The sequence below is a fragment of the Erinaceus europaeus genome, chromosome 19 (assembly GCF_950295315.1).
Source record: "Erinaceus europaeus chromosome 19, mEriEur2.1, whole genome shotgun sequence".
Classification (NCBI taxonomy): Eukaryota; Metazoa; Chordata; class Mammalia; order Eulipotyphla; family Erinaceidae; genus Erinaceus; species Erinaceus europaeus.
In genome coordinates this window covers 458,780-486,614 of record NC_080180.1, presented here as the reverse complement: position 1 = coordinate 486,614, position 27,835 = coordinate 458,780, and the positions used below count along the sequence as shown (strand labels likewise).

The 27,835-nt window shown below is 55.1% G+C and overlaps 1 protein-coding gene across 1 annotated transcript; it reads right to left on the bottom strand.

The window, feature by feature from the left end:
* Nucleotides 1–294: 294 nt before the first annotated feature.
* On the bottom strand, nt 295–22,162 carry LOC132534577 (membrane cofactor protein-like). Its single transcript, XM_060178316.1, has 12 exons — nt 22,069–22,162; nt 17,659–17,841; nt 17,239–17,338; nt 14,928–15,013; nt 13,573–13,770; nt 10,011–10,190; nt 9,448–9,525; nt 8,542–8,601; nt 6,430–6,618; nt 3,842–3,913; nt 2,300–2,482; nt 295–1,283 (listed from the first exon to the last, which is right to left on the bottom strand). Exons 1-12 carry the CDS (start codon nt 22,160–22,162, stop codon nt 1,081–1,083), a joined length of 1,626 nt encoding a protein of 541 aa, XP_060034299.1. The 3' UTR covers nt 295–1,080.
* Between the last annotated feature and the right edge of the window lie 5,673 nt (nt 22,163–27,835).

Here is a 27,835-nt window from a genome sequence, read left to right as displayed (position 1 = left end):
TCCACCCTGTGACCTCACAGCCCTGCAAATCACAGCAACTCACTGACTAAAGTAGATATTAGAATGTTAAGCGTATGAGTGGGATTTAAAAGTACACCGAGTCTATCATCAAGGACGTACAGAAGGGTTGAGAAATGTTGCGCAGGAGGGCCAGGGAGACAGCCTAGCAGTTTACGTTAAGACTGCGTGTGTGCTATGAATCACACTCACCTCTTTATTTGAATTATACAGCGCTTACTCTGTTTTTTAGGTAACCTTATTTTACAAGCCAATAGGTGTTTTTTTAATATTTATTTTATTTATTTATTCCCTTTTGTTGCCCTTGTTGTCTTATTGTTGTAGTTATTATTGTTGTTGTCGTCGTTGTTGGATAGGACAGAGAGAAATGGAGAGAGGAGGGGAAGACAGAGAGGGGGAGAGAAAGATAGACACCTGCAGACCTGCTTCACCGCCTGGGAAGCGACTCCCCTGCAGGTGGGGAGCCGGGGTTCAAACCGGGATCCTTATGCCCATCCTTGTGCTTTGCGCCACCTGCGCTTAACCCACTGCGCTACCGCCCAGCCCCCAATAGGTGTTTTGAGAGAGAAGCAGTCACTCAATTTCTCAACGGAAGCCCTAAGGGTTAGAAAGGGTAGCTGGATATACTCAAATTTCTGAATGAAAAAGATCTCCACCCAAGATGTTATCCTGCTAAGCTGTCAGTCAGGTTTGAAGGAGACAAACTTACTTCAAAAGTGGTTTCAGATTAGCAATAAAGGCTAGAGGGAGAGAGAGAGAGAGAGAGAATGGTACACAACATCTGGGAGATCCCATGACAACTGGAGTGATGTGTGGTGTCTCTTCATCACTCTCTGTCTGAGGTTAAGAGTCAAAACCGTAAGGTGCTGGGGGCCGGGCAGTGGCGGCCAGGTTAACGCACACGGTACTGAGCAGTAGGACCCACATGAGAATCCAGTTTGACTGGATCAGACTCTGGCTCCCTACATGCAGGGAGTCGCTTCATACTTGGTGAAGCTGGTCTGCAGGTATCTCTCTTTCTCTCTGTCGTATCCTGGAGGATGGCCTGCAGGAACAGTGGTGTCATGGTGCAGGCACGGAGCCCAGAGATGACACTGGAGGCAAAAGCAAGCACACACCCCCTAAGGGGCCAAGTGCAGTGGAGTGACAGAGGCTGAGGGCACGGGGAGCTACCGGTGACCTCTGGAGAGGGATCTGGAGCCTGAGAAATAGCACTGTACCTGTGAGTCTCCTGGCTGGCGGTGCAGGGCTGGGAGCAATCGGCACTGCAGGAGGACAGCAGAGAGTCAGTGACGGGTTAGGGCTCCCCCATCGGGCCGCCACTCTACGCCACTCCAGCCCTCCTCAGCAAAGGGCTGCTGTTCCTTTCTCTTCCCCAAAGTGAAGCAACGGAAACCAGCACAGCTGTGTGTTGTACACAATATGCTAAAATATGAAGCTGACTCAACCACTGTGGCAGAATTCCATGTATCAAAGAAAGAAATACTAGGGAGCCCGGCGGTAGCGCAGCGGGTTAAGTGCATGTGGCAGAAGCACAAGGACCGGCGGAAGGATCCCGGTTCGAGCCCCCGGCTCCCCACCTGCAGGGGAGTCGCTTCACAGGCGGTGAAGCAGGTCTGCAGGTGTCTGTCTTTCTCTTCCCCTCTCTGTCTTCCCCTCTTCTCTCCATTTCTCTCTGTCCTATCCAACAACAACGATGTCAATAATAATTACAACTATACAAACAAAAAGGGCAACAAACGGGAATAAATAAATACTTATAAAAAAATAAAAACCAGAAATACAAAGCAGAGGGGCCGAGAGAGAGCTCACTGAGCAGAGTGCACTCTGCCCTGAGCAAGGCCTGGTCAGAGTGTGGGAGCCTGCACGGAGCCTCCCAAGTGGAGGAGTGAATGTGCTTTGCTGCCTGTGCTCTCTCTGGCTCTCACTCTACATCTTCAAACAACAAAACCCACCAGGAGCAGTGACCTCGTGCGGTGGGAAGTCCCAGAGACAACCCTGATGGAAAACAAAACAGAGTGACTGAGATGGCATCCTCATCTTTTCGTAGACCACATGCCAGTGGGACTAACAAAACAGACGAAGGCAGACACTCCCTGACCTTTAACCCAGGCCAGAGAGCAGAGGAAGGCAGACACTCCCTGACCTTTAACCCAGGCCAGAGAGCAGAGGAAGGCAGACACTCCCTGACCTTTAACCCAGGCCAGAAAACAGAGGAAGGCAGACACTCCCTGACCTTTAACCCAGGCCAGAGAGCAGAGGAAGGCAGACACTCCCTGACCTTTGACACAGGCTGGTAACTCGGGCTCCCAGATGCTGTCAGCTCCGCAGGTGATGGTGCTCTCGCCACTGAGGTAGAAGCCCTCGTAGCACTCTATCTGCACCGTAGCTCTGTAGTCATAAAACTTCTCAATGGGAGTGACGGGCCTTCCGTTTTCAACTATGGGGTATATACACTGGACGGCTGGAAAGTAGAAAAGTCCCAGAACATCTGTAAACCGTGTGTCTGGTAAGGAATTAATACTCAGCATTTATAATAAGCTCCCAAAAAGTCAACAACAGTGAGAAATAGAAAATCTCTGAGAACCAAGACAAATGTTGAAGCCTACCGCAGCAGCCCAGGAACAAAACCCAGACCTAGAACTGGCAGAGTGGACGGCCCAGAGGAACAGAGACCTGATCGCCTGGGACCTGAGGGACCCTGAGGGCTGGGAACACACTCGACACTGGGGCAGGGGCCGTGCAGGGGCTACACCAGACATCAGATGCACAGGACACATCTCCGGGACCTGCGTTTCCCTCCTACATTGAATACATACAGACACACACACGCACATAAACACGCTCACGCACACCTCTAGCAACCTGTCTATCTTTTTAAGGGGTACTTCACAACTTTTGGGAATAAGCTTCTTCAGCAAATGGTGCCGGGGCAGGAGGGGGCGTGGGGGTGGGGGGGGCCAGCTCCTCGAGTCACAGTGAGCCCCTCTGGGACCCTGACTCCTCGCAGAGCCATCAGCACAGCTGGGGACACCACGGCAACAGCTCACGTCCACATGGCTGGTAAGAGGGGGTGAGTCTGTACCACCAGCCCCAGACATGGGGGGGGTGCAGCTCTGGAGACCAGGGGCAGCAGCAGACACTCTGGTTAAGAAAAATGCAGGGGGGTGCTGGTGGTGCACCGAGTTAAGTGTACATTGCAAAAAGCACAAGAATCCTGGTTCAAGCCCCCGGCTCCCCACCTACAGGGGGGATTGCTTCACAAATGGTGAAGCAGGTCTGCAGGTGTCTTTCTCTCTCCCCCTCCCCTCTCAATTTCCTTCTGTCCTGTCCCCCCCCCCCCAAAAAAAAAAAAAAAAAAGAAAGAAAAGAAAACGGCTGCTGGAGCAGTGGACTCGTTGTGAAGGTACCAAGAACCGGGTTAAGAAAAATGCCACAGAGATAAGACGGGAACCGCTGAGGCCCAAGTGCGACTGGCCCAAGACACCCACTGGGTGTGTTCTGGCTTCGCTTGGCATGAAGCCCAGGGTCTTGGCCTGGCACCACAGGGAACCGTGGGCACCACAGAAGCCCTGGCACTGTGGGGTCTCCCCTGCTCTGGTCCTGGCTCTATCTGAATGAAAAAGGTGTCAGACGTGGTATCGGCAAAGTCACGGTCTACACCCCGGTGGCCAGAGGGGGAGGGAGACCAATCTACTGGTTTGGAAACCGACAAACGTGTATGTCTGTACGAGTAGCTGATGACAGCCTACAAACCGCAGTCCAGGTCTCCCAGTGCCCCACAAGGTTCTTAACAAAGAGGGAAGATGCTGAGTCGCTGGACCTGGTGGACGGGAAGCCAGAGCGGTGGCCTCAGTGGCTGGGGTGGCTGCTGGGGACGGCGTTGGCTCAGACACTGGAAAAGGGAAATGTGGTCAGTTTACGAGGCTTACACTGCGAAATCAGAGACTTAACTCTGAGTCTGTTTATGAAAAGATCAGTATTGCTTCAAAATGAAGAGTACACAGATCATCTGAACTTGGCAAGTCTGCACTTGGGGATCTGCTCCTAGTTTTTATCATTGGTATTGAGGGATCAGCATTTCACAGGACAGCTACTGGAACACGGGCCAGTTTCTCATCTCCCCATGACAGGCAGCTGCCAACACTCTCCCCCAGTCCCGCCCTTTAGCCTAGAAGTGTACCAGCATAGTGCCAGTGGAATCTCACTGAGCTTTGTGGGGCAAGGGAAGCTCTAGAAGCTAACTCACAGCAACGCTCAGCGTGGCAAAGCCAACATGACTTTTTAATTCATTAATTTATTTATTTTCCCTTTTGTTGCCCTTGTTGGGTTTTTTTTTTTATTGTTGTAGTAGTAGTTGTTGTTGTTGGATAGGACAGAGAGAAATGGAGAGAGGAGGGGAGACAGAGAGGCGAGAAAGATAGACACCTACAGACCTGCTTTACTGCCTGTGAAGCGACTCCCCTGCAGGTGGGGAGCCGGGGGCTCGAACTGGGGTCCTTATGCCGGTCCTTGTGCTTTGCGCCACCTGTGCTTAACCCACTGTGCTACAGCCCGACTCCCACCAACACGTCTTTTTAAGAAACAAGAGTGCACAGTACCCAGTAACATAGCTCAGGTCTTTCTTGACTCTTGATATATCGAGACATTTTTTTTTTCTTTTAGCCTACGAGCACATTCAGACCTGCTTATCACAGCAATAGAGCTATGGGGGTTCTGCTGTCAGCTTTCCCTAGAACTGACGATAAGAAGTAACTTAACATCAAGCTCCATGAGAGCTCTGTGAAGAATTTACTGTCACGATATTTTTTATTTGTGATCAACGGGTGGCAGGACTGTAAGGCTACAGGGCCTACTGCACGCCACACCAACCAGCGAGATTCTGCACCCACCCTCCCTCTCAGTGAGAGCCACCACAGTCTCACGGAATCCTGGAGATAGTTGACTTCTAGTCTGCTTCACTTGTGGAATCTAGAGAACTGAAACACAGAACTTGAAAAACAAAACAAAACAAGACACAAGGAATCAGATGTGTGATAAAGCCTGCAGCTTCTCCCTTCATAACCAGTTTCTCATGGGCCTTCCTCTCTTCTCACAGGGACGATCAGTCTCTTCTCTCAGAGACTGAAGCGGCTCAGAGTCTCATTACTCACAAGATGCCGTGCTCAGCCCTGTCCAGGGGACTGCCACGGCACAGACACAGACAGACCCACAGATAGGACAGACACCGCGGAGGCTCCGTGACTGCGTCCGTCCCAGAGCCCAGCTGCTGCCCACCCTCACGGCTCCATCTGAGCTCGGAGGCTGTGCAGGGCCCAGGCCCAGGAGCTGAGAGCCGCTCAGCTGCCACATCAGGCGGGCACTCCCCTCAGCTCCCTGAAGCACTGGGCGGGCGGGACGGGCACACGTCTGCTGATAACTGAGTGACCCGAGAGGTAGCACAGTGGCTGAAGGACTGGAGCTAAGAGCATGAGGCCTCAAGTCTGAGCCCTGACTCTCTCATGCATGCTCTCTCTCTCTCTCTCTCTCACTAATAAATAAACTATTTATTTATTTATCTATATATTTTTAATTGCCATCAGGGTTACCATCACTGTGGTTTGGCGCCGGCACTATAAACACACTGCCATTTTTCCTCTATTTTTTTTTTGACAGGACAGAGAGAAATTGAGAGGAGATAAGACACCTGCAGCCCTGCTTCACTCATGAAACACCCACCCTGCAGGTGGGGAGCAGGGCTCATCAACCTTCTTTGTAACACGTGGGACCTGGGTTTGCTTGAGTTGCACACCCTCCGTGACAGGGCAAGCTGAAAGCAGCCCAGCACCACAACAGCCGAGAGGCTAAGAAGAACAAAGTCTGTCCTGTCTCGTGCTATGGGTCTATCAGAGCAATAAAGATGCGCCATCACAGAGTCCGTCCTGTCTCGCACTATGGGTCAATCAGAGCAATAAAGATGCGCCATTACAGAGTCCGTCCTGTCTCGCACTATGGGTCAATCAGAGCAATAAAGACGCGCCATCACAGAGTCTGTCCTGTCTCGCGCTATGGGTCTATCAGAGCAATAAAGATGCGCCATCACAGCGTCCGTCCTGTCTCGCACTATAGGTCTATCAGAGCAATAAAGATGCGCCATCACAGAGTCTGTCCTGTCTCGCGCTATGGGTCTATCAGAGCCATAAAGACGCACCATCACAGAGTCTGTCCTGTCTCGCGCTATGGGTCTATCAGAGCAATAAAGACGCGCCATCACAGCGTCCGTCCTGTCTCGCGCTACGGGTTTACCAGAGGCACTCGGCAGACGTGCCATCACATTGGCAGTGTCTGTCCTGTCTTGAGCTATGGGTCTATCAGAGCAACAAAAAAGAGCAGAAATGATAGAAGGTCAAGGCAGCAAGACAGCCTCCATACCTTTAATACAGGTTGGTAACTCGGGCTTCCAGGTGCCATTGTCTTGACAGGAGACAGTGCTCTGGCCCCTGAGGGAGTAGCCGGGAGAGCACTCCAACTGCAGTGTGGCTCTGGGCTCATAATACTGCTCTGCGGCGGGGGCTGGAAGGGCTCTGCCGTTCTCAACCACAGGGAGTTTACAAGGGATGGCTGAAAGGGGAGATTACCACAGATTAGCTGTTGCTTAGTTTTAGGAGTGCACTATAAGTGTTGGCTATTTTTAAAAATTTGTGGGGGCTTGGGCAGAGAACCGGACAGTCACTCTGGCACATACAGTGCTGTGGAGTGAGTGAGCTCAAAGCTTCAAGTCTGACTGACTAGAGGAAGGAGATTAATCCTTTACCTGAAACTTTATGCCTCAGGCCGAGTGCCCTGACCACACAGATCAGAGTGAAGTGGTGCGTCACTCCTCCCTGTCCCTAAAATGAACTGATTTCTCTTTTGAAGAGGTCCTATATATCTGCTAGGCAGAAGCAACTCCTCCAGCAAAGGGTGCCGGGGGTAGCAGGGGGTGTGTGGGTGGGGGGCTCAGCCCAGCCGGGGATACGGCGGCTCATGTCCACATGGCTGGTAAGAGGGGGGTGAGTCTGCAGCACCAGCCCCAGACATGGGGGGTGGGGGGTGGAGCGCAGCTAAGGAGACCAGGGTCAGCAGCAGACACTTTGGCTAAGAATAAAGCCTAGGGTGCCGGGCGGTAGCGCAGCGGATTAAGCGCAGGAGGCGCAAAGCGCAAGGACCAGCAAAAGGATCCCCGGCTCCCCACCTGCAGGGGAGTCCCTTCACAAGTGGTGAAGCAGGTCTGCAGGTGTCTGTCTGTCTCTCCCCCCTCTGTCTTCCCCTCCTCTCTCCATTTCTCTCTCCTATCCAACAACAATGACATCAAGAACAACAACAATTAAAAAAAAAGGGGGCAACAAAAGGGAATAAATAAATCTGAAAAAAAAAAAAAAAAAGGAAAAAAGACCTGGCTGCCTGGAGCAGTGGATTTGTAGTTCAGGCATCGAGCCCCAGTGATAACCCTGGAGGCAAAAAGGAAAACGCAGAGCCCGGCCCCACGCATGGTCACATGTGCAGCTGGCGGTGGGCCGAGCCAGACACGCAGCTCTAGTGAAGAACCCCAGGAAACGCTCTGGCTCCAGCTCTCATCCCAGCCCGTCTCTCGGACCTGAATCCGAGTAAGAGCTCCTGTGCCCAGACTCTGCTAAATATTAAAGACTGTAGCAGAGGGACCGGGTGGTGGCACACCTGGTTGAGTGCACAGGTTACAAAGTGCAAGGAGCGGGTTTGAGCCCCCAATTCCCACCTTCACCCCACAAGTGGTGAAGCAGGTCTGCAGGTGTCCCTCTGTCCCTTTCCCCATCTCCCATACCCTCTCAATTTCTGTCTCTAGCCAATAAATAAATAAAGATAATTTAAAAAATGTAACAGCTAATACTTAGGTAACAAACTAGAAAGAGCAATTTTTTCTGTTTCCCTTTCAATTTTTAAAAATTTAACTTGTACATTACTTATTTAACTAAAGACTACAGACAACAATCTCGGTCTAATAGTGTTGTGTAAAAACAATCTTCAAACGGGCTGACATCGCTGCTTTTGTTCTTCTTATCCAGGCTTCATGACTCAAGACACTTGCTGCCACAGGAGAAAGGCTCCTGAATCTTTTGGGGGAGTGACTGCAGGGTAGTCAGTGCCGCAGGGCACGCCATCTTCCTGCCGAGAAGGTGTCCGCACCCCACCACCCGCTGCATTTCTGCTCCTCCCCCTGCAGGGTCCCCACACCCTCAACTCCCTCCGCCCTCTTGGCCTTATCTAGTCCAAGCTTCACCTTGTGTTTCCCTTTCTCAGAAAAACGACTTTTACAAGACAGGAAACTTTACTCCATATTAAAAAGGCGCTCGCCTACAACGAGCTCACATACCTCTAAGAAAAATAGTTCAGAAAGCTAATGGGAAAATGAGCAGAGGCGTTAACAGGTGTGAACAGACATGCGAGCACACTGACTGATGCTAATGAGGAGGGACCCCAGGAGAGCTCCCTCCCAACAAGGAAGGAAGACAGATGAGAGGCACCAACCTGGCTGTCTGGAAACTGGACCGATGGCCTGGGAAGTGGTGTTCGAAGCAGAGCTGGGGTCTGGAGAAGGAAACCTCAGTCAGTTTGTAGAGATCATCAGTAGAAACGAGGGACTGATTTTAATTCCAATTAGAAAACTGTGGGCTGCATTAATTTGGGGGTTGTTTTCCTTTTTTTTAGTATGTATTTTTTTTGCCTCCATGGTTTTGCTGGGGCTCGGTGCCTGCACTACGAGTCCACTGCTCCTGGAGGCCATTTTCCCCCATTTTGTGGCCCTTATTGTTGCCCTTGTTGTCATTATTATTGCTGTTGTCATTGCTGCTGTTGTTGTTGGACAGGACAGAGAGAAATGGAAAGAGGAGGGGAGACAGAAGGTGAGAGAAAGACAGACACCTGCAGACCTGCTTCACCACTGTGCATCCTACCTGCAGGTGGAGAGCCAGGGGCTCAAACCTGGATCCTTGAGCAGGTCCTTGCACTTGTTCCATGTGCGCTTAATCAGGGGCACCACCACTCAACCTGCCAAAGTCCCTTTCTTTTTTTTAAAAAAATTTATTTATTCTCTTTTGTTGCCCTTGATGTTTTATTGTTGTAGTTATTATTGCTGTTGTCATTGTTGGATAGGACAGAGAGAAATGGAGAGAGGAGGGGAAGACAGAGGTGGGGGAGAAAGACAGACACCTGCAGACCTGCTTCACCACCTGTGAAGCAACATCCCCTGCAGGTGGGGAGCCGGGGGTCAGAGCACTGTTAAAAAGAATAAAAGAACAAAGCAGACGACTGAAAACGCGCCACATGTCAGAAGCCACGTCTCCCCATCGCCCTCACAGCCTGACTGATGAGAAGTCACAGGAGTGACCTCTGAGGCCTCATTGCTGGCCCCAGAGCTGAGGGAAGTGCCCTCACCTGGGAGGGAATCATTCCAACGATGAGCAAGCACTTCAGGTGCTAAGGTCACCTGCCCAGGTAGCTGACTGCTTCTATCTGTGGACGAGGGCAAACCATCTTAGCGTCCCTGTGACGACCAAGCTCTGGAGTGGGTGCCCTATAGCTGGACCTGAGGAGTGCGGGATGGGGGCTCTGGGGGTCCCGGAGTAGCCCAGCACCCTGAGCCGGAGCAGGGCCTGCAGACAGACGCACGACCTCACACTACACGTGCCATGAGGAGTGCTCTCACATGCAGGACAAACACACAGGATGGTGCTCCGGTCTCCTTCTCCCGTCACTGCTAAAGGAGGAGGAGGTAAAACACGGAACTTCTCTCTTTCTCTCTCTGCGAGTCCACAGCTCCTACGTGCCCCCACCCTGCTCCACCCAGGCCCTTGTAGCAGAGACAGGGATCTGGAGACAGCCCAGGCGGCCCCCGCGCTGCAGAGTCACAGCCAGAGGGTCCCCTTTCTCAGCAGCGCTTCACTCAGGGCAGTGAAGACACCGGGAGACGAGGGCAGAAGGGAGAGGCGCTCTCATACTTGTGACGCAGGTGGGGATCCCGGGCTCCCATGTGCTATTGGCCCCACAGAAGGCCAGGTCGCTGCCCCGGAGGTGAAAACCCAGGTCGCACTCAAACTTGACCACCGCCTGGTAGTTCAGCTTCCCTGCGCTTAGCACAGAGCTTCCATTTTCAAGTTCCGGGTGTTCACATGTGATCACTGCAAAGGGAGGAGATGGAAGAATTAGCGGGCAGCTGGGCGAACACGGGCCAGCAAAGATAAGGTTCTCAGTAGTGATGTCCCGGGGAGCCGAGAGGTGAAGAGGGAGCCTGCCGACTGCAACTCGGGGAAAGGACTGTGAGGAGTCTGCAGACCCGCCCCTCGGCCCCCGGTCTCATTTCTCACGCAGAGGACTCCAGAGGTAGTTCCTTTCTTCTCCTGTGCTGCCCAGCGTCCCCCAGAAGAGGCAGAGTCTACAGTGACTGTCTCTCCGTAGTCACTGCTGTGCTGGCTCTCTCAGACACAAGCGACTGGCGGAGAGAGCAGGCAAAGCCCCCGTGTGACAGAAACCCTGTTGTGGACGGGGCTCGGCCTGGGCAGCCAGAGCACACGGCAGGGCGGGGCCCAAACCAGGTGAACTGGCATCATGGCCCGGTGTTTCCACCTACGGATGTTGTTTATTGTCTCGTTTTAAAATTTATTTTTATTTCTTCTGGATAGACAGAGAGAAGTGGTGACAGACACCCACAACACTATTTTACTGCGTGGAAAGCTTGCTCCCTGCAGGTGGAGACCAGGAGGGGCTTGAACCCGGATCCTTGAGCATGGTAATGTGAGTGTTCCACCAGGTGCTCCATGCCTGGCCCCCAGACACTCATAGTCTTTTTAAAATTTTTACTTTATTATTGGATAGAGACAGAGAGAAATTGAGAAGGGAGGAGAGAGAGAGCGAGAGAGACCTGCAGCCCTGCTTCACCACTTGTGAAGCTTTCCCTCTGCAGGTGGGGGGCGGGGGCTTGAACCCGCGTCTTTGCTCACTGTAATGTGAGCGCTTAATCAGGAGCACCACCACCCGGCCCCGACACTCACAGTCTCGAGGGAAAAGCTGCACTCATCTTTACTCTGGAAAGGCCCTGAATTCATGGGCTTATTCCAATGTGACCACAGTTGTTGTTGTCGTCGTTATTATTATTCCTTTCTTTCTAAACTTGAAATCTTTTATGTAACAGGGAACTTTTAAAACTAAAGACATTCTATCAGAAAACCAGAAGTATCTAACATGACTTTTCTAGCAACCCAGTATCAACACATATAGGACTGGGACTATGTGATACTTTGTGTCTGAGTCGGCAATGACAACTGTCTTGTAACTGTAGCCTTTTCTCACGGTGACACCTGCTGCAGCGCGTCTCCTCTCAGCCTGGCTGCACCCGTCTCCTTCACGCTGCCGACTCTCTGTAAACGTTCGGCGCTTGTCTCACTGATCTCTCAGACGAGACTGGGCGTGCTCAGGGTGGTCTAGCCCGCGACAGTCGTGCTGATTTCTCTACCCTGCCTTCTGCCTTCTGCAGTTTCAGTGACTCCCATTACTATTCTCTCATTCTGAGCCACGACGAGTTTAATTTACTCCTGTTTTTTAATTTCAGATTTTCATTTTTTTTTCTAACAAACGTTTCATGCTCCAAAGTTCTTTCGAATTAACATTCTTATTATACCTCATGAATTGATATTTTAGTTATTATCCAAGTCAAGATAATACTTTCTGATTTCTTGTGCAACTTCCTCTTTGACAAATGAGTTAGTTAGAAGGATTCTCCAAAAATTTCAAAGGTCTTGGGATTTCTTATATTGTCTTTGTGTAGATGTGTATGTTCATTTGGTTTAGTGAATGACATAGTCTGAGTTCAGTTCTCAGAAGCTGTTAGAACGAGCGCCCTGCCTGGAGCTTCTGCTTGCTCACAGGTTCTTTTGCTCAGGAGTCAAACCCCTTCCTGCTCTGTTCAGTTTCCAGGGACTTAAACATTGATTCCTAAGTATTTTTTGCCCAGAGCTGATCATCCTTACTGTGAGAGGGCTAGTGTTTCGGTGTCCTTGTATCTGCGCCAGAACTCTAATGTCTTGTGATACAAGACACGTTTTCATTATTTTTAGGGGCCAGTTGAGTGCACATGTTATTACAGTGTGCGAGGAGCTGGGATCAAGGTCCTGGTCCCAAGCCCCCCGTCCCCACCTGCAGGTGTCTTTCTCTTCCCGTACCTCCACTTCCCCCTTACTCTCTGTTTCTACCCAGTAAATAATGAATAGAATTAAAAAATATTTATATATATTTATTTTTCTGTTTTTGTTGCCCTGGTTTTCTCTTGTTGTAGTTATTATTATTGTTGATGTCATCGTTGTTAGATAGGACAGAGAGAAATGGAGAGAGGAGGGGAAGACAGAGAGGAGGAGAGAAAGACAGACACCTGCAGACCTGCTTCACCGCCTGTGAAGCGACTCCCCTGCAGGTGGGGAGCCGGGGGCTTGAACCAGGATCCTTATGCCGGTCCTTGTGCTTTGTGCCACGTGCGCTTCACCCGCTGCGCTACCACCCGACTCCCATGAATAGAATATTTTTAAAAAGAACCCATGTTGTATTTTTTTAGAATCTCTTGAGAAAAAACCCTTCTAGTAACACACATATGCAGTAGTTTGCTACAACACGCCAGCTGTTTAGCACGAGAGTACGAGTGGGCGCGGCTGAGAGTGCTTTGCACACGCCTGTTCTGGGAGAGGGGCCCATGTCCGCATCTGTACTGTGAGGCACCAGCCCCTCAGATAAAGTGTTAAGACAAGACTGGAAAGGGTGGAACTCCAGTTACAACTACTAGACAGAGAGAGGGAAAGAGGCCACGGCACCGCAGCTGCCTTGAGGTGGCAGGGCCAGGCTCAGACCTGGGTCATACCCGTGGCAGAGCAGGGCACACTCTCCAGCCAGGCTGCTCTGCTGCTCAGAAGTGCTTGGAGGGCAGTGATCTCACCGTGGTCCCGAGGCTATGAGGTACAAGGGTAAAGCCCAGCATGGAGTTCGGTGCCTACACCTCCCCTGTGACAGCCTCTGTAGTGCCAGGACTGCTTTATTTTTCCTGCCTCCAGGGTTACTGCTGGCACTTGGTGCCTCACTGAGAAGCCACAGCTCCTGAAGGCTATTTTTTCCCTTTTGTTGCCCTTGTTGTTTATCGTTGTTGTTATTATTATTGTTATTGCTGTCGTTGTTGTTGGAAAGGACCAAGAGAAATGGAGAGAGGAGGGGAAGACAGAGAGGGCGAGAGAAAGAGAGACACCTGCAGACCTGCTTCACCGCCTGTGAAGCGACTCCCCTGCAGGTGGGGAGCTGGGGGCTCGAACTGGGATCCTTACACAGGTCCTTGCACTTTGAGCCACGTGCGCTTAACTGGCTGCGCTACCTCGCGGCGCCCGCCAGAACTGCTTTTAGCTTGCATTGAAGTGGCCAGATAACAGCTTCCTGGCAGATGAAGGAGCATCTGACTTCTGTTCCTTCAGGTAAGTCTAACGGGCTGGTCCCAGGGCACACGGAAAGGAGGGGAGACAAGAGGCCGGTCACCTTTGCACTCAGGAGGCTCGCTACTCCACTGTCCGTCCGCAGAGCATACGAGTCTGCTCTCTCCTACGAGTGAGTACTCCTCAGGCCCCTGTGACGGGTCACAGCTGTACGTGACAAGCTCACTGTATCCAAACGCGTCCCTGTGACTCTCACTGAATCTTCCGTTCTTTATGCTTGCGGGAGGCTTGCAGTACATCTCTTAGAGAGGGAGGGAAATGTGGAAATGAAAGAAAAAGGGGAAGTAAGTAACGAGAAGCATTATTCAGAGCAAGGACTGCATCTTGGGCCCTGCCCCTCCCTCCTGGGCTCCCCCTCCCCCTTCCTGGCCCCCTCCCCCTCCCCCTTCCTGGCTCCCCCTCCCCCTCCCGGGCTCCCCCTCCCCCTTCCCAGCTCCCCCTCCCGGGCTCCCCCTCCCCTCCAGGGCTCTCCCTCCCCTTCCCGGCTCCCCCTCCCCAGCTCCCCCTCCCCCTCCCTGGCTCTCCCTCCCCCTCCTGGGCTCCCCCTCCCCGGCTCTCCCTCCCCCTCCTGGGCTCTCCCTCCCCTGCCCTTAAGCATCATTACAGGCTCATACCTGCTGTGCTCATTACACGCCCAAACCCGCCGTGCACCTTACACACTCAAACCTACTGTGCACAGTGTTTCAACAAATTCAAACTGGTAAAGTAGGAATAACTTTCAGAACAAGACTCATTTTCTTAGATTCTTGTGTTTTATCTGCAAGGTCATGCTAATTTTGCCCCAGAATACTGACAAGTAAATGAGATAATGTTCTTGTGATCAAAAAGAAAATTCTCACACAGGAAAGCTTTAATAAATAAAAAGAGGAAAAATGTAAGAACTGACATCACTCACTGTGGTCTCTCTCAACAGACCCAGGGACACAAGGAGACAGGGGTTGGGGTGGGGGTGGGGATGTAGTGGGTGGGAGGAGGGAGCAGGTTAGGGTCCAGGGTGCTGGGTGGGCGGAGCGCCCAAGCTTGTTCCGGGGAGCTGTGGAACCATAATTGTGTGACAAGTCCCCAAATAAGCGTTTCCTCAGTAGAATCATGAAAAAAAATTACTGACAGTGAAAAAAAGGATAGTAATTTCTGAATACATTTCTTTAGTCACGGGTTAATAGGATACCAAAATGTCTGTTTTCATGTTTATCACTGTAAGTATCTAGCAGAAATGTACACAGAATAAACAATGTGTGACCTGAAGCACAGGAAAGCTCAAGTCTTCCTTTAGGAGGTTATTTTAAAATGTTCAAGAATGCCCAAACTCGTATTATTAAAAATGATTCTGCAAGCCTTTGGATGCTTTGTCAATTCAAACAGGACACCGCTACTCTCAACAGGAGTTAATTTACTTACTTTGACAATGTGGGTACTTATCACTCCAGCCAACATTGTTTCCAGTATGTTTACAAAATATTATTTTGGGTCCAATTAAGTGATACCTGAATAAGAAAAGAGAAAGTTACAGTCTCTGCCTGTTACCACGATCCCCTCGGAGATGATTTCATGCTTGTTGGCTTTTGTGGTACATTGGCATTCAGGAGAAGTACCTTGAAAGTCCTGCCTTTAAGAAAATGCCAAGTAAATCTACAATTTAATCCAATAAATAAATTCTGCATTTGAACACACACAGGCAAATAAAAAGGCGAAGGCCAAGAGCCAGTTAATAAAGTCTAGGGTTCATAGAAATACTTGCATGTGGGTAAATGGTTAGAAGGATTTGTTGTTTGCATTTTAACCTGAAATCACAGGGTAAGTTTCACCACAGGCTTCCCATCATAATAAAAAGCGTAACAGACATCAAGGCCGGAGGCAATGGGTAAATCTGAAATCAGAGGCGTCCATGCCCGCTGCTTCACAAAGACGAAGGCAGAAACAGAAAGAACAGTGTTGGGCCCATGAAAAGAAAAAGAGAAGCCAACAAAAAGCAGTCTTTGAAAACCTCACTAGTAAAACACAACAGAAACAAACATCGCACAGATGCTCAAAGAACTTGTGAAAGTCTGGGCAAGTCAAGAAAAGTCAGCTCCGGTGAAGCAGACATTGTCCCGAACATGCTGGGCTCAAGCCTCTGGCTACCACACGTCACAGAAATGTCCACACAGAGAGAAATGAGGATGTCCCCAGTGTAAACGCTGGGGGAGCCAGAGGGAGGTGGCCTCACCGCAGAAAATGATCCCGGAAGGGACAGGACAGGAGGCGGAGGCGGGAGCCCAAAGTCCTCGCGCTCCTGCTGCTTTTGGTTCCTTTCCAACTGCAGATGAGTCTGATTAAGGGGGTAAGCAGAACTGTGCCTACAGAAGCCAGTACTGCGATCACCAGTGTCGGGCAGGACTGACATCAGCGCCCACAGAGCTGGGGACAGAGCCGTGAAGGGCAGGTACTTCTCAGTTGCTCGTGTGCACAGAAAGCAAAGCAGAGAGCTGTAAGTGGGTGACGTGTAGCCCCGTGGTAACCACAGCAGTCACATTAGAGGGAACAGGAAGGGAGCCTAAACGTTTCCCGACACAGCCGAGCTAGACACGAAAGAAAACCGCAGGCTGGAAGCAAAGGGCAGAGAAGGCCCCTTGCAGGCCGTCAGGAGACAACAGCAGAGCCACGAAGGCCCGGCCCCAGCACGCCGCGAGTCTCCACGCGTCCAGAGCTCCGAGACGCGACTGGCGGACCCGATAAAGCACGCGACCCGAGCAGACTCTGTGTTGATGTCCTGAGACAGAAACAAGCTGCCGGTGATGGGAGGAGACCTTCCATGCAAACGGAGATGGGGGGGGGGGCACTACTGCCAGACAAACAGCCACTAAGCAGACGGGCTCCCAGAGACAAGGACAGGCTAGAGTAAGAGGCCAGGACACGCAGACGAGACAGTCGTCACAGGGTCTGTGCCCCTGGTGACAGGCCTTCACATCAGAGGAAGTAAAGCAAACTTGGGCTTGAAGGAAGAACACACACTTGTACAGAATGGCGACTTCTGATGGAGCTGGAGACTCGGCGCCACTCGCCGTGCAGGAGGGCACAGCTGGCAGGCCAGCAAGACACTGGGCGACTTCAGCAACAACCATTTCTGCAAGTGTCACTTGAACATTTGGTTTTGAATTTGATCAGTGGGATGTTTATGACCAAACTCAAACTGCCACAGTCACTTCATTTTTTTTCTTTTTTGCCTCCAGGGTTACTGCTGGGGCTCAGTGCCTGCACCGTGAATCCACTGCTCCTGGAGGCCTCCCCCCACTTTGTAGCCCTTGTTATTGAAACCTTCTTGTGGTTATTGTTGTTGTCGTTGATGTCGTTGTTGGCTAGGATAGAGAGAAATGCAGAGAGGAGGGGAAAGACAGAGAGGGGGAGAGAAAGACAGACACCTGCAGACCTGCTTCACCGCCTGTGAAGCGACTCCCCTGCAGGTGGGGAGCTGGGGGATCGAACCGGGATCCTTACGCCGGTCCTTGCGCTTTGCACCACCTGCACTTAACCCGCTGCGCCACCGCCCGACCCCCTCATTTTAAATTGTCTGCTGCCTCATCTCCGCATGAAGCTACTGGCTGCTGGGCTACGGCTGCAACACACCACCTGGAACACAACGCCCAAAGCAAGTCCGCGGGAGCGCCTGACGGGGAAGGAAACAGAGGCGAGATGCGCGACAGTCACCTGGTCTCCTCTATGGGGCACTTACCCTTCGTCACAGGAAAAGTGAGCTTCATCCTCAAACCAGAAGGTCTTGTTTGGCGCTAGCACCTCACCATTTTCAAGTTTGGGGGATGGACAGGATTTCCCTAAAAGAAAAGTCTCAGAGTTGTTTTTCTTCTACTAACAGCTCCAAAGCATTTAGACAGGGATAGGTCCCCGGCCTCGCACACCTCCACTTGCGGCTCTTGCCCTTTATCTAAAGATTGCAAGGCGAGGCTGAGCCTGGCCGTCCCCCGGGACACAAGCCGGAAACACTTCTAGGATGGTCTCCAAGTCTGAAGAGATGAATTCCTCGGAAAACCAAGATTCTCGGGAGGAATTGCTGGCCGTGCATTGAGAACTCGAGCCACCAGCGCATAAAAAGAAGGACAGCGGGGAAGAGAGGCCGACAGGCCCCGTCACTTACGGACACAGGCTTCATCGAGCGGGTGCCAGCTGCCGTTGCTGCAGCTCGTGGTCAGGGAGAAATTGAGCAGGTGCTGGTAGCCCGGGCGACACTCGTACTCGACCCTCTCCCTGTGGCTGTAGCGGGCTTTCGGGGCGCCCCTGAGCCGCATGCTTTCAAACTGCAGCGGTGGGCCGCACACGTCTGAGGAGAAAGACAGGCGGGGCGTCCCTGTCCCTGCAGACTGGGGAGAAAGATGGCGGAGTGTCCCTGTCCCTGCAGACTGGGGAGAAAGATGGCGGAGTGTCCCTGTCCCTGCAGACTGGGGAGAAAGACAGGCGGAGTGTCCCTGTCCCTGCAGACTGAGGAGAAAGACAGGCGGGGCGTCCCTGTCCCTGCAGACTGGGGAGAAAGACAGGCGGAGTGTCCCTGTCCCTGCAGACTGGGGAGAAAGATGGCGGAGTGTCCCTGTCCCTGCAGACTGGGGAGAAAGACAGGCGGAGTGTCCCTGTCCCTGCAGACTGAGGAGAAAGACAGGCGGGGCGTCCCTGTCCCTGCAGACTGGGGAGAAAGATGGCGGAGTGTCCCTGTCCCTGCAGACTGGGGAGAAAGATGGCGGAGTGTCCCTGTCCTTGCAGACTGAGGAGAAAGACAGGCGGGGCGTCCCTGTCCCTGCAGACTGAGGAGAAAGATGGCGGAAGGTCCCTGTCCCTGCAGACTGAGGAGAAAGATGGTGGAGTGTCCCTGTCCTTGCAGACTGAGGAGAAAGACAGGCAGGGCGTCCCTGTCCTTGCAGACTGAGGAGAAAGACAGGCGGAGTGTCCCTGTCCCTGCAGACTGAGGAGAAAGATGGCGGAAGGTCCCTGTCCCTGCAGACTGAGGAGAAAGATGGTGGAGTGTCCCTGTCCTTTCAGACTGAGGAGAAAGACAGGCGGAGTGTCCCTGTCCTTGCAGACTGAGGAGAAAGACAGGCGGAGTGTCCCTGTCCTTGCAGACTGAGGAGAAAGATGGCGGGGCGTCCCTGTCCCTGCAGACTGAGGAGAAAGACAGGCGGAGTGTCCCTGTCCCTGCAGACTGAGGAGAAAGATGGCGGAAGGTCCCTGTCCCTGCAGACTGAGGAGAAAGATGGTGGAGTGTCCCTGTCCTTGCAGACTGAGGAGAAAGACAGGCGGAGTGTCCCTGTCCTTGCAGACTGAGGAGAAAGACAGGCGGAGCGTCCCTGTCCCTGCAGACTGAGGAGAAAGACAGGCGGAGTGTCCCTGTCCCTGCAGACTGAGGAGAAAGACAGGCGGAGTGTCCCTGTCCTTGCAGACTGAGGAGAAAGATGGCGGAGTGTCCCTGTCCTTGCAGACTGAGGAGAAAGATGGCGGAGTGTCCCTGTCCCTGCAGACTGAGGAGAAAGACAGGCGGGGCGTCCCTGTCCTTGCAGACTGAGGAGAAAAGACAGGCGGAGCGTCCCTGTCCTTGCAGACTGAGGAGAAAGATGGCGGGGTGTCCCTGTCCTTGCAGACTGAGGAGAAAGACAGGCAGAGTGTCCCTGTCCTTGCAGACTGAGGAGAAAGACAGGCGGGGCGTCCCTGTCCCTGCAGACTGAGGAGAAAGATGGCGGAGTGTCCCTGTCCCTGCAGACTGAGGAGAAAGACAGGCGGGGCGTCCCTGTCCTTGCAGACTGAGGAGAAAGATGGCGGGGCGTCCCTGTCCCTGCAGACTGAGGAGAAAGACAGGCGGAGTGTCCCTGTCCCTGCAGACTGAGGAGAAAGATGGCGGAAGGTCCCTGTCCCTGCAGACTGAGGAGAAAGATGGTGGAGTGTCCCTGTCCTTGCAGACTGAGGAGAAAGACAGGCGGAGTGTCCCTGTCCTTGCAGACTGAGGAGAAAGATGGCGGAGTGTCCCTGTCCTTGCAGGCTGAGGAGAAAGACAGGCAGGGCGTCCCTGTCCTTGCAGACTGAGGAGAAAGACAGGCGGGGCGTCCCTGTCCTTGCAGACTGAGGAGAAAGACAGGCGGAGTGTCCCTGTCCTTGCAGACTGAGGAGAAAGACAGGCGGAGTGTCCCTGTCCTTGCAGGCTGAGGAGAAAGACCGGCGGAGTGTCCCTGTCCTTGCAGACTGAGGAGAAAGACCGGCGGAGTGTCCCTGTCCTTGCAGACTGAGGAGAAAGACAGATGGGGTGTCCCTGTCCTTGCAGGCTGAGGAGAAAGACAGGCGGAGCGTCCCTGTCCTTGCAGACTGAGGAGAAAGACAGGCGGAGTGTCCCTGTCCTTGCAGACTGAGGAGAAAGATGGCGGAGTGTCCCTGTCCTTGCAGACTGAGGAGAAAGACAGGCGGGGCGTCCCTGTCCTTGCAGACTGAGGAGAAAGACAGGCGGAGTGTCCCTGTCCCTGCAGACTGAGGAGAAAGACAGGCGGAGTGTCCCTGTCCTTGCAGACTGAGGAGAAAGATGGCGGAGTGTCCCTGTCCTTGCAGACTGAGGAGAAAGACAGGCGGGGCGTCCCTGTCCCTGCAGACTGAGGAGAAAGATGGCGGAGTGTCCCTGTCCTCGCAGACTGAGGAGAAAGACAGGCGGAGTGTCCCTGTCCTTGCAGACTGAGGAGAAAGATGGCGGAGTGTCCCTGTCCTCGCAGACTGAGGAGAAAGACAGGCGGAGTGTCCCTGTCCTTGCAGACTGAGGAGAAAGACAGGCGGAGTGTCCCTGTCCTTGCAGACTGAGGAGAAAGATGGCGGAGTGTCCCTGTCCTTGCAGACTGAGGAGAAAGACAGGCGGAGTGTCCCTGTCCTTGCAGACTGAGGAGAAAGATGGCGGAGTGTCCCTGTCCCTGCAGGCTGAGGAGAAAGATGGCGGGGCGTCCCTGTCCTCGCAGGCTGAGGAGAAAGATGGCGGGGCGTCCCTGTCCTTGTAGACTGGGGGAAGGTGAAGGGGGCAGCTCCCGGAGGAGCAGCTGTGCAGAGGCCAGTGCCACTGCAGGGATGTGGCGGGAAGGGATGGGCATGTGTGCCGTGGGCGAGCGAGCAGCTGCTGGCACACGGAGGCCAGTGCTCACTCGCACCCCTGCCGGAGAGCCTCCGGGTGCTGGGTGCTGGGTACCCGCCGCATCATGGGCTCGGAGTCAGGAAGACCAGGGTCTCGAGCCGGAAGCCACAGCTACTTCCGGGCCTTGAGCCAGAGCACCCTCCGGCCTGACCCGGCAGCGCGGCCCACTGGTCAGAGCAGAAGGTCGTCCACATTAACTGAAGGGGCGTGGGGAGGGCGTCACGGCGTCAGGGTCCCGTGGGTGAGGGGAGGGCGTCACGGCGTCAGGGTCCCGTGTGTGAGGGGAGGGCGTCACGGCGTCAGGGTCCCGTGGGTGAGGGGAGGGCGTCACGGCGTCAGGGTCCCGTGGGTGAGGGGAGGGCGTCACGGCGTCAGGGTCCCGTGGGTGTGGGGAGGGCGTCACGGCGTCAGGGTCCCGTGGGTGTGGGGAGGGCGTCACGGCGTCAGGGTCCCGTGTGTGAGGGGAGGGCGTCACGGCGTCAGGGTCCCGTGGGTGTGGGGAGGGCGTCACGGCGTCAGGGTCCCGTGGGTGTGGGGAGGGCGTCACGGCGTCAGGGTCCCCGTGGGTGTGGGGAGGGCGTCACGGCGTCAGGGTCCCGTGGGTGTGGGGAGGGCGTCATGGCGTCAGGGTCCCGTGGGTGTGGGGAGGGCGTCACGGCGTCAGGGTCCCCGTGGGTGTGGGGAGGGCGTCACGGCGTCAGGGTCCCGTGGGTGTGGGGAGGGCGTCGTGGCGTCAGGGTCCCCGTGGGTGTGGGGAGGGCGACACGGCGTCAGGGTCCCCGTGGGTGAGGGGAGGGCGTCGTGGCGTCAGGGTCCCGTGGGTGAGGGGAGGGCGTCATGGCGTCAGGGTCCCGTGGGTGTGGGGAGGGCGTCATGGCGTCAGGGTCCCGTGGGTGTGGGGAGGGCGTCGTGGCGTCAGGGTCCCGTGGGTGTGGGGAGGGCGACACGGCGTCAGGGTCCCGTGGGTGAGGGGAGGGCGTCACGGCGTCAGGGTCCCGTGGGTGTGGGGAGGGCGTCACGGCGTCAGGGTCCCGTGGGTGAGGGGAGGGCGTCACGGCGTCAGGGTCCCGTGGGTGTGGGGAGGGCGTCGTGGCGTCAGGGTCCCGTGGGTGAGGGGAGGGCGTCGTGGCGTCAGGGTCCCGTGGGTGTGGGGAGGGCGTCGTGGCGTCAGGGTCCCCACGGGAGTCCCACCTCCATGACCTAACTGTACCCTCTGACCCCTGACCTTTCCTGGGGCGCCGATGTCACCCTGGCGCCACACGTCAGCCTTGAGGCATTATGTCCTGACCCGGGGGAGTGACGGGCGGTGACCCCTGACCTTTGAACTCCGGGCCCAGTCACCGCTCACAGGGCCCCACCTGTCCGCCCCACAGCCGCCCTCCGACCCCGTCCGCGTCCCCCTACCCACGGGCCGGGGCAGCAGCAGCGCCAGGATGACGCGGAGGGCGCCGGCGGAGGCGCGGGCGGCGGGGCGCGGGGGGCGGCGGCGCGGCGGCATCGCGAGACTGCTGCGTGTGGGCGGGGCGAGGGGCGGGGCGGCGAGGAGGGGCGGGGCCGAGCGGCGGCCAATAGGCACCGGACCCGCGCTGCGTCGCGCCGGAGCCCCGCCCCCGGCTGTGACGCGCCGGGCTGCATGGAGACCACTGCACCCGGGTCGCCTGCTCCTCGCGTTTGCCCTGGTCCGCAGCCAGTCCCCAGCGTCAGGCTGAGCCTGATGTCGAGTGTCCAGACGTCCTTTGATCTGGAGAGGTGGCAGCCGTTGACTGTGTGGGTCAGAGTTGTCTGGAGTCGCAGGGGCAGTTCGGGTCGTCTCTGGCTCCCCAGCAAAGGTCGTCCTCGCCTAGCGCAGGGGACGGGGGCAAGACAGTGGGACACGGGGACAGAGCGATGTTAGGGGGACAGGGGGACACGGGGGGAAGTGGGACACGGGACAGTGGGACACTGGGATGGACGGATGTGAGACACGGGGGGAAGTGGGACACGGGGGACAAGGAAGACGGGGATGGCGGTAAGTGGGACATATGGGGACGGAGGGACACAGAGGGACATGGGGGATTGGCACACGGACAGTGAACATGGGAGGACAGAAGCACGGGGGAAGTGGGACACGGGACAGTGAACATGGGAGGAAAGGAACATCGGGGGACAGAAAGACACAAGGGGACAGTGGGACACAAGGGACAGAGGGACACGGGTCCGGGTACTGAGGGCAGAATAGCCTAAGGGCAGAATGGGGGCAAGAAGAGATGGCCAGAGCACAGAAACCAGTGCAGGATCCGCTGCAGACAACTGCCCCATCCTTACCCCTGGTCCTGTTACCCTGGTCCTGTTACCCCTGGTCCTGTTACCCTGATCCTGTTACCCCTGGTCCTGTTACCCTGATCCTGTTACCCCTGGTCCTGTTACCCTGGTCCTGTTACCCTGGTCCTGTTACCCCTGGTCCTGTTACCCTGGTCCTGTTACCCCTGATCCTGTTACCCTGGTCCTGTTACCCTGGTCCTGTTACCCCTTGTCCTGTTACCCCTGGTCCTGTTACCCCTGGTCCTGTTACCCTGGTCCTGTTACCCCTGGTCCTGTTACCCTGATCCTGTTACCCCTGGTCCTGTTACCCTGGTCCTGTTACCCTGGTCCTGTTACCCCTGGTCCTGTTACCCTGGTCCTGTTACCCTGGTCCTGTTACCCCTGATCCTGTTACCCTGGTCCTGTTACCCTGGTCCTGTTACACCTTGTCCTGTTACCCCTGGTCCTGTTACCCCTGGTCCTGTTACCCTGGTCCTGTTACCCCTGGTCCTGTTACCCTGATCCTGTTACCCCTGGTCCTGTTACCCTGGTCCTATTACCCTGGTCCTGTTACCCCTGGTCCTGTTACCCCTGGTCCTGTTACCCTGGTCCTGTTACCCCTGATCCTGTTACCCTGGTCCTGTTACCCTGGTCCTGTTACCCCTTGTCCTGTTACCCCTGGTCCTGTTACCCCTGGTCCTGTTACCCTGGTCCTGTTACCCCTGGTCCTGTTACCCCTGGTCCTGTTACCCTGGTCCTGTTGCCCTGGTCCTGTTGCCCCTGGTCCTGTTACCCTGGTCCTGTTACCCCTGGTCCTGTTACCCTGGTCCTGTTACCCCTGGTCCTGTTACCCTGGTCCTGTTACCCCTGGTCCTGTTACCCTGATCCTGTTACCCCTGGTCCTGTTACCCTGGTCCTGTTACCCTGGTCCTGTTACCCCTGGTCCTGTTACCCTGGTCCTGTTACCCTGGTCCTGTTACCCCTGATCCTGTTACCCTGGTCCTGTTACCCTGGTCCTGTTACCCCTTGTCCTGTTACCCCTGGTCCTGTTACCCCTGGTCCTGTTACCCTGGTCCTGTTACCCCTGGTCCTGTTACCCCTGGTCCTGTTACCCTGGTCCTGTTGCCCTGGTCCTGTTGCCCCTGGTCCTGTTACCCTGGTCCTGTTACCCCTGGTCCTGTTACCCTGGTCCTGTTACCCCTGGTCCTGTTACCCTGGTCTTGTTACCCCTGATCCTGTTGCCCCTGGTCCTGTTACCCTGGTCCTGTTACCCCTGGTCCTGTTACCCTGGTCCTGTTACCCTGGTCCTGTTACCCCTGGTCCTGTTACCCTGGTCCTGTTACCCCTGGTCCTGTTACCCTGGTCCTGTTGCCCTGGTCCTGTTGCCCCTGGTCCTGTTACCCTGGTCCTGTTACCCCTGGTCCTGTTACCCTGGTCCTGTTACCCCTGGTCCTGTTACCCCTGGTCCTGTTACCCTGGTCCTGTTACCCTGGTCCTGTTACCCCTGGTCCTGTTACCCTGGTCCTGTTACCCCTGGTCCTGTTACCCTGGTCTTGTTACCCCTGATCCTGTTACCCCTGGTCCTGTTACCCTGGTCCTGTTACCCCTGGTCCTGTTACCCTGGTCCTGTTACCCCTGGTCCTGTTACCCCTGATCCTGTTACCCTGGTCCTGTTACCCTGGTCCTGTTACCCCTGGTCCTGTTACCCTGGTCCTGTTACCCTGGTCCTGTTACCCCTGATCCTGTTACCCTGGTCCTGTTACCCTGGTCCTGTTACCCCTGGTCCTGTTACCCCTGGTCCTGTTACCCCTGGTCCTGTTACCCTGGTCCTGTTACCCCTGGTCCTGTTACCCCTGGTCCTGTTACCCTGGTCCTGTTACCCTGGTCCTGTTACCCCTGATCCTGTTACCCTGGTCCTGTTACCCTGGTCCTGTTACCCCTGGTCCTGTTACCCCTGGTCCTGTTACCCCTGGTCCTGTTACCCTGGTCCTGTTACCCCTGGTCCTGTTACCCTGATCCTGTTACCCCTGGTCCTGTTACCCTGGTCCTGTTACCCTGGTCCTGTTACCCCTGGTCCTGTTACCCTGGTCCTGTTACCCTGGTCCTGTTACCCCTGATCCTGTTACCCTGGTCCTGTTACCCTGGTCCTGTTACCCTGGTCCTGTTACCCCTGGTCCTGTTACCCCTGGTCCTGTTACCCTGGTCCTGTTACCCCTGGTCCTGTTACCCCTGGTCCTGTTACCCTGGTCCTGTTGCCCTGGTCCTGTTGCCCCTGGTCCTGTTACCCTGGTCCTGTTACCCCTGGTCCTGTTACCCTGGTCCTGTTACCCCGGGTCCTGTTACCCTGGTCCTGTTACCCCTGGTCCTGTTACCCTGATCCTGTTACCCCTGGTCCTGTTACCCTGGTCCTGTTACCCTGGTCCTGTTACCCCTGGTCCTGTTACCCTGGTCCTGTTACCCTGGTCCTGTTACCCCTGATCCTGTTACCCTGGTCCTGTTACCCTGGTCCTGTTACCCCTGGTCCTGTTACCCCTGGTCCTGTTACCCCTGGTCCTGTTACCCTGGTCCTGTTACCCCTGGTCCTGTTACCCCTGGTCCTGTTACCCTGGTCCTGTTGCCCTGGTCCTGTTGCCCCTGGTCCTGTTACCCTGGTCCTGTTACCCCTGGTCCTGTTACCCTGGTCCTGTTACCCCTGGTCCTGTTACCCTGGTCTTGTTACCCCTGATCCTGTTGCCCCTGGTCCTGTTACCCTGGTCCTGTTACCCCTGGTCCTGTTACCCTGGTCCTGTTACCCTGGTCCTGTTACCCCTGGTCCTGTTACCCTGGTCCTGTTACCCCTGGTCCTGTTACCCTGGTCCTGTTGCCCTGGTCCTGTTGCCCCTGGTCCTGTTACCCTGGTCCTGTTACCCCTGGTCCTGTTACCCTGGTCCTGTTACCCCTGGTCCTGTTACCCCTGGTCCTGTTACCCTGGTCCTGTTACCCTGGTCCTGTTACCCCTGGTCCTGTTACCCTGGTCCTGTTACCCCTGGTCCTGTTACCCTGGTCTTGTTACCCCTGATCCTGTTACCCCTGGTCCTGTTACCCTGGTCCTGTTACCCCTGGTCCTGTTACCCTGGTCCTGTTACCCCTGGTCCTGTTACCCCTGGTCCTGTTACCCTGGTCCTGTTACCCTGGTCCTGTTACCCCTGGTCCTGTTACCCTGGTCCTGTTACCCCTGGTCCTGTTACCCTGATCCTGTTACCCCTGGTCCTGTTACCCTGGTCCTGTTACCCTGGTCCTGTTACCCCTGGTCCTGTTACCCTGGTCCTGTTACCCTGGTCCTGTTACCCCTGATCCTGTTACCCTGGTCCTGTTACCCTGGTCCTGTTACCCCTGGTCCTGTTACCCCTGGTCCTGTTACCCCTGGTCCTGTTACCCTGGTCCTGTTACCCTGGTCCTGTTACCCCTGGTCCTGTTACCCTGGTCCTGTTGCCCTGGTCCTGTTGCCCCTGGTCCTGTTACCCTGGTCCTGTTACCCCTGGTCCTGTTACCCTGGTCCTGTTACCCCTGGTCCTGTTACCCTGGTCTTGTTACCCCTGATCCTATTGCCCCTGGTCCTGTTACCCTGGTCCTGTTACCCCTGGTCCTGTTACCCCTGGTCCTGTTACCCCTGGTCCTGTTACCCTGGTCCTGTTACCCTGGTCCTGTTACCCCTGGTCCTGTTACCCTGGTCCTGTTACCCCTGGTCCTGTTACCCTGGTCTTGTTACCCCTGATCCTGTTACCCCTGGTCCTGTTACCCTGGTCCTGTTACCCCTGGTCCTGTTACCCTGGTCCTGTTACCCCTGGTCCTGTTACCCCTGGTCCTGTTACCCTGGTCCTGTTACCCCTGGTCCTGTTACCCTGGTCCTGTTGCCCTGGTCCTGTTGCCCCTGGTCCTGTTACCCTGGTCCTGTTACCCCTGGTCCTGTTACCCTGGTCCTGTTACCCCTGGTCCTGTTACCCCTGGTCCTGTTACCCTGGTCCTGTTACCCTGGTCCTGTTACCCCTGGTCCTGTTACCCTGGTCCTGTTACCCCTGGTCCTGTTACCCTGGTCCTGTTACCCTGATCCTGTTACCCCTGGTCCTGTTACCCTGGTACTGTTACCCCTGGTACTGTTACCCTGGTCCTGTTACCCCTGATCCTGTTACCCCTGGTCCTGTTACCCCTGGTCCTGTTACCCTGGTCCTGTTACCCTGGTCCTGTTACCCTGGTCCTGTTACCCCTGGTCCTGTTACCCCTGATCCTGTTACCCTGGTCCTGTTACCCTGGTCCTGTTACCCCTGGTCCTGTTACCCTGGTTCTGTTACCCCTGGTCCTGTTACCCTGGTCCTGTTGCCCTGGTCCTGTTGCCCCTGGTCCTGTTACCCTGGTCCTGTTACCCCTGGTCCTGTTACCCTTGTCCTGTTACCCCTGGTCCTGTTACCCCTGGTCCTGTTACCCTGGGCCTGTTACCCCTGGGCCTGTTACCCTGGTCCTGTTACCCTGTATCCTGTTACCCTGATCCTGTTACCCCTGGTCCTGTTACCCTGGTACTGTTACCCCTGGTCCTGTTACCCTGGTCCTGTTACCCCTGATCCTGTTACCCCTGGTCCTGTTACCCCTGGTCCTGTTACCCTGGTCCTGTTACCCTGGTCCTGTTACCCCTGGTCCTGTTACCCCTGATCCTGTTACCCTGGTCCTGTTACCCTGGTCCTGTTACCCCTGGTCCTGTTACCCTGGTCCTGTTACCCCTGGTCCTGTTGCCCTGGTCCTGTTGCCCCTGGTCCTGTTACCCTGGTCCTGTTACCCCTGGTCCTGTTACCCTGGTCCTGTTACCCCTGGTCCTGTTACCCCTGGTCCTGTTACCCTGGTCCTGTTACCCTGGTCCTGT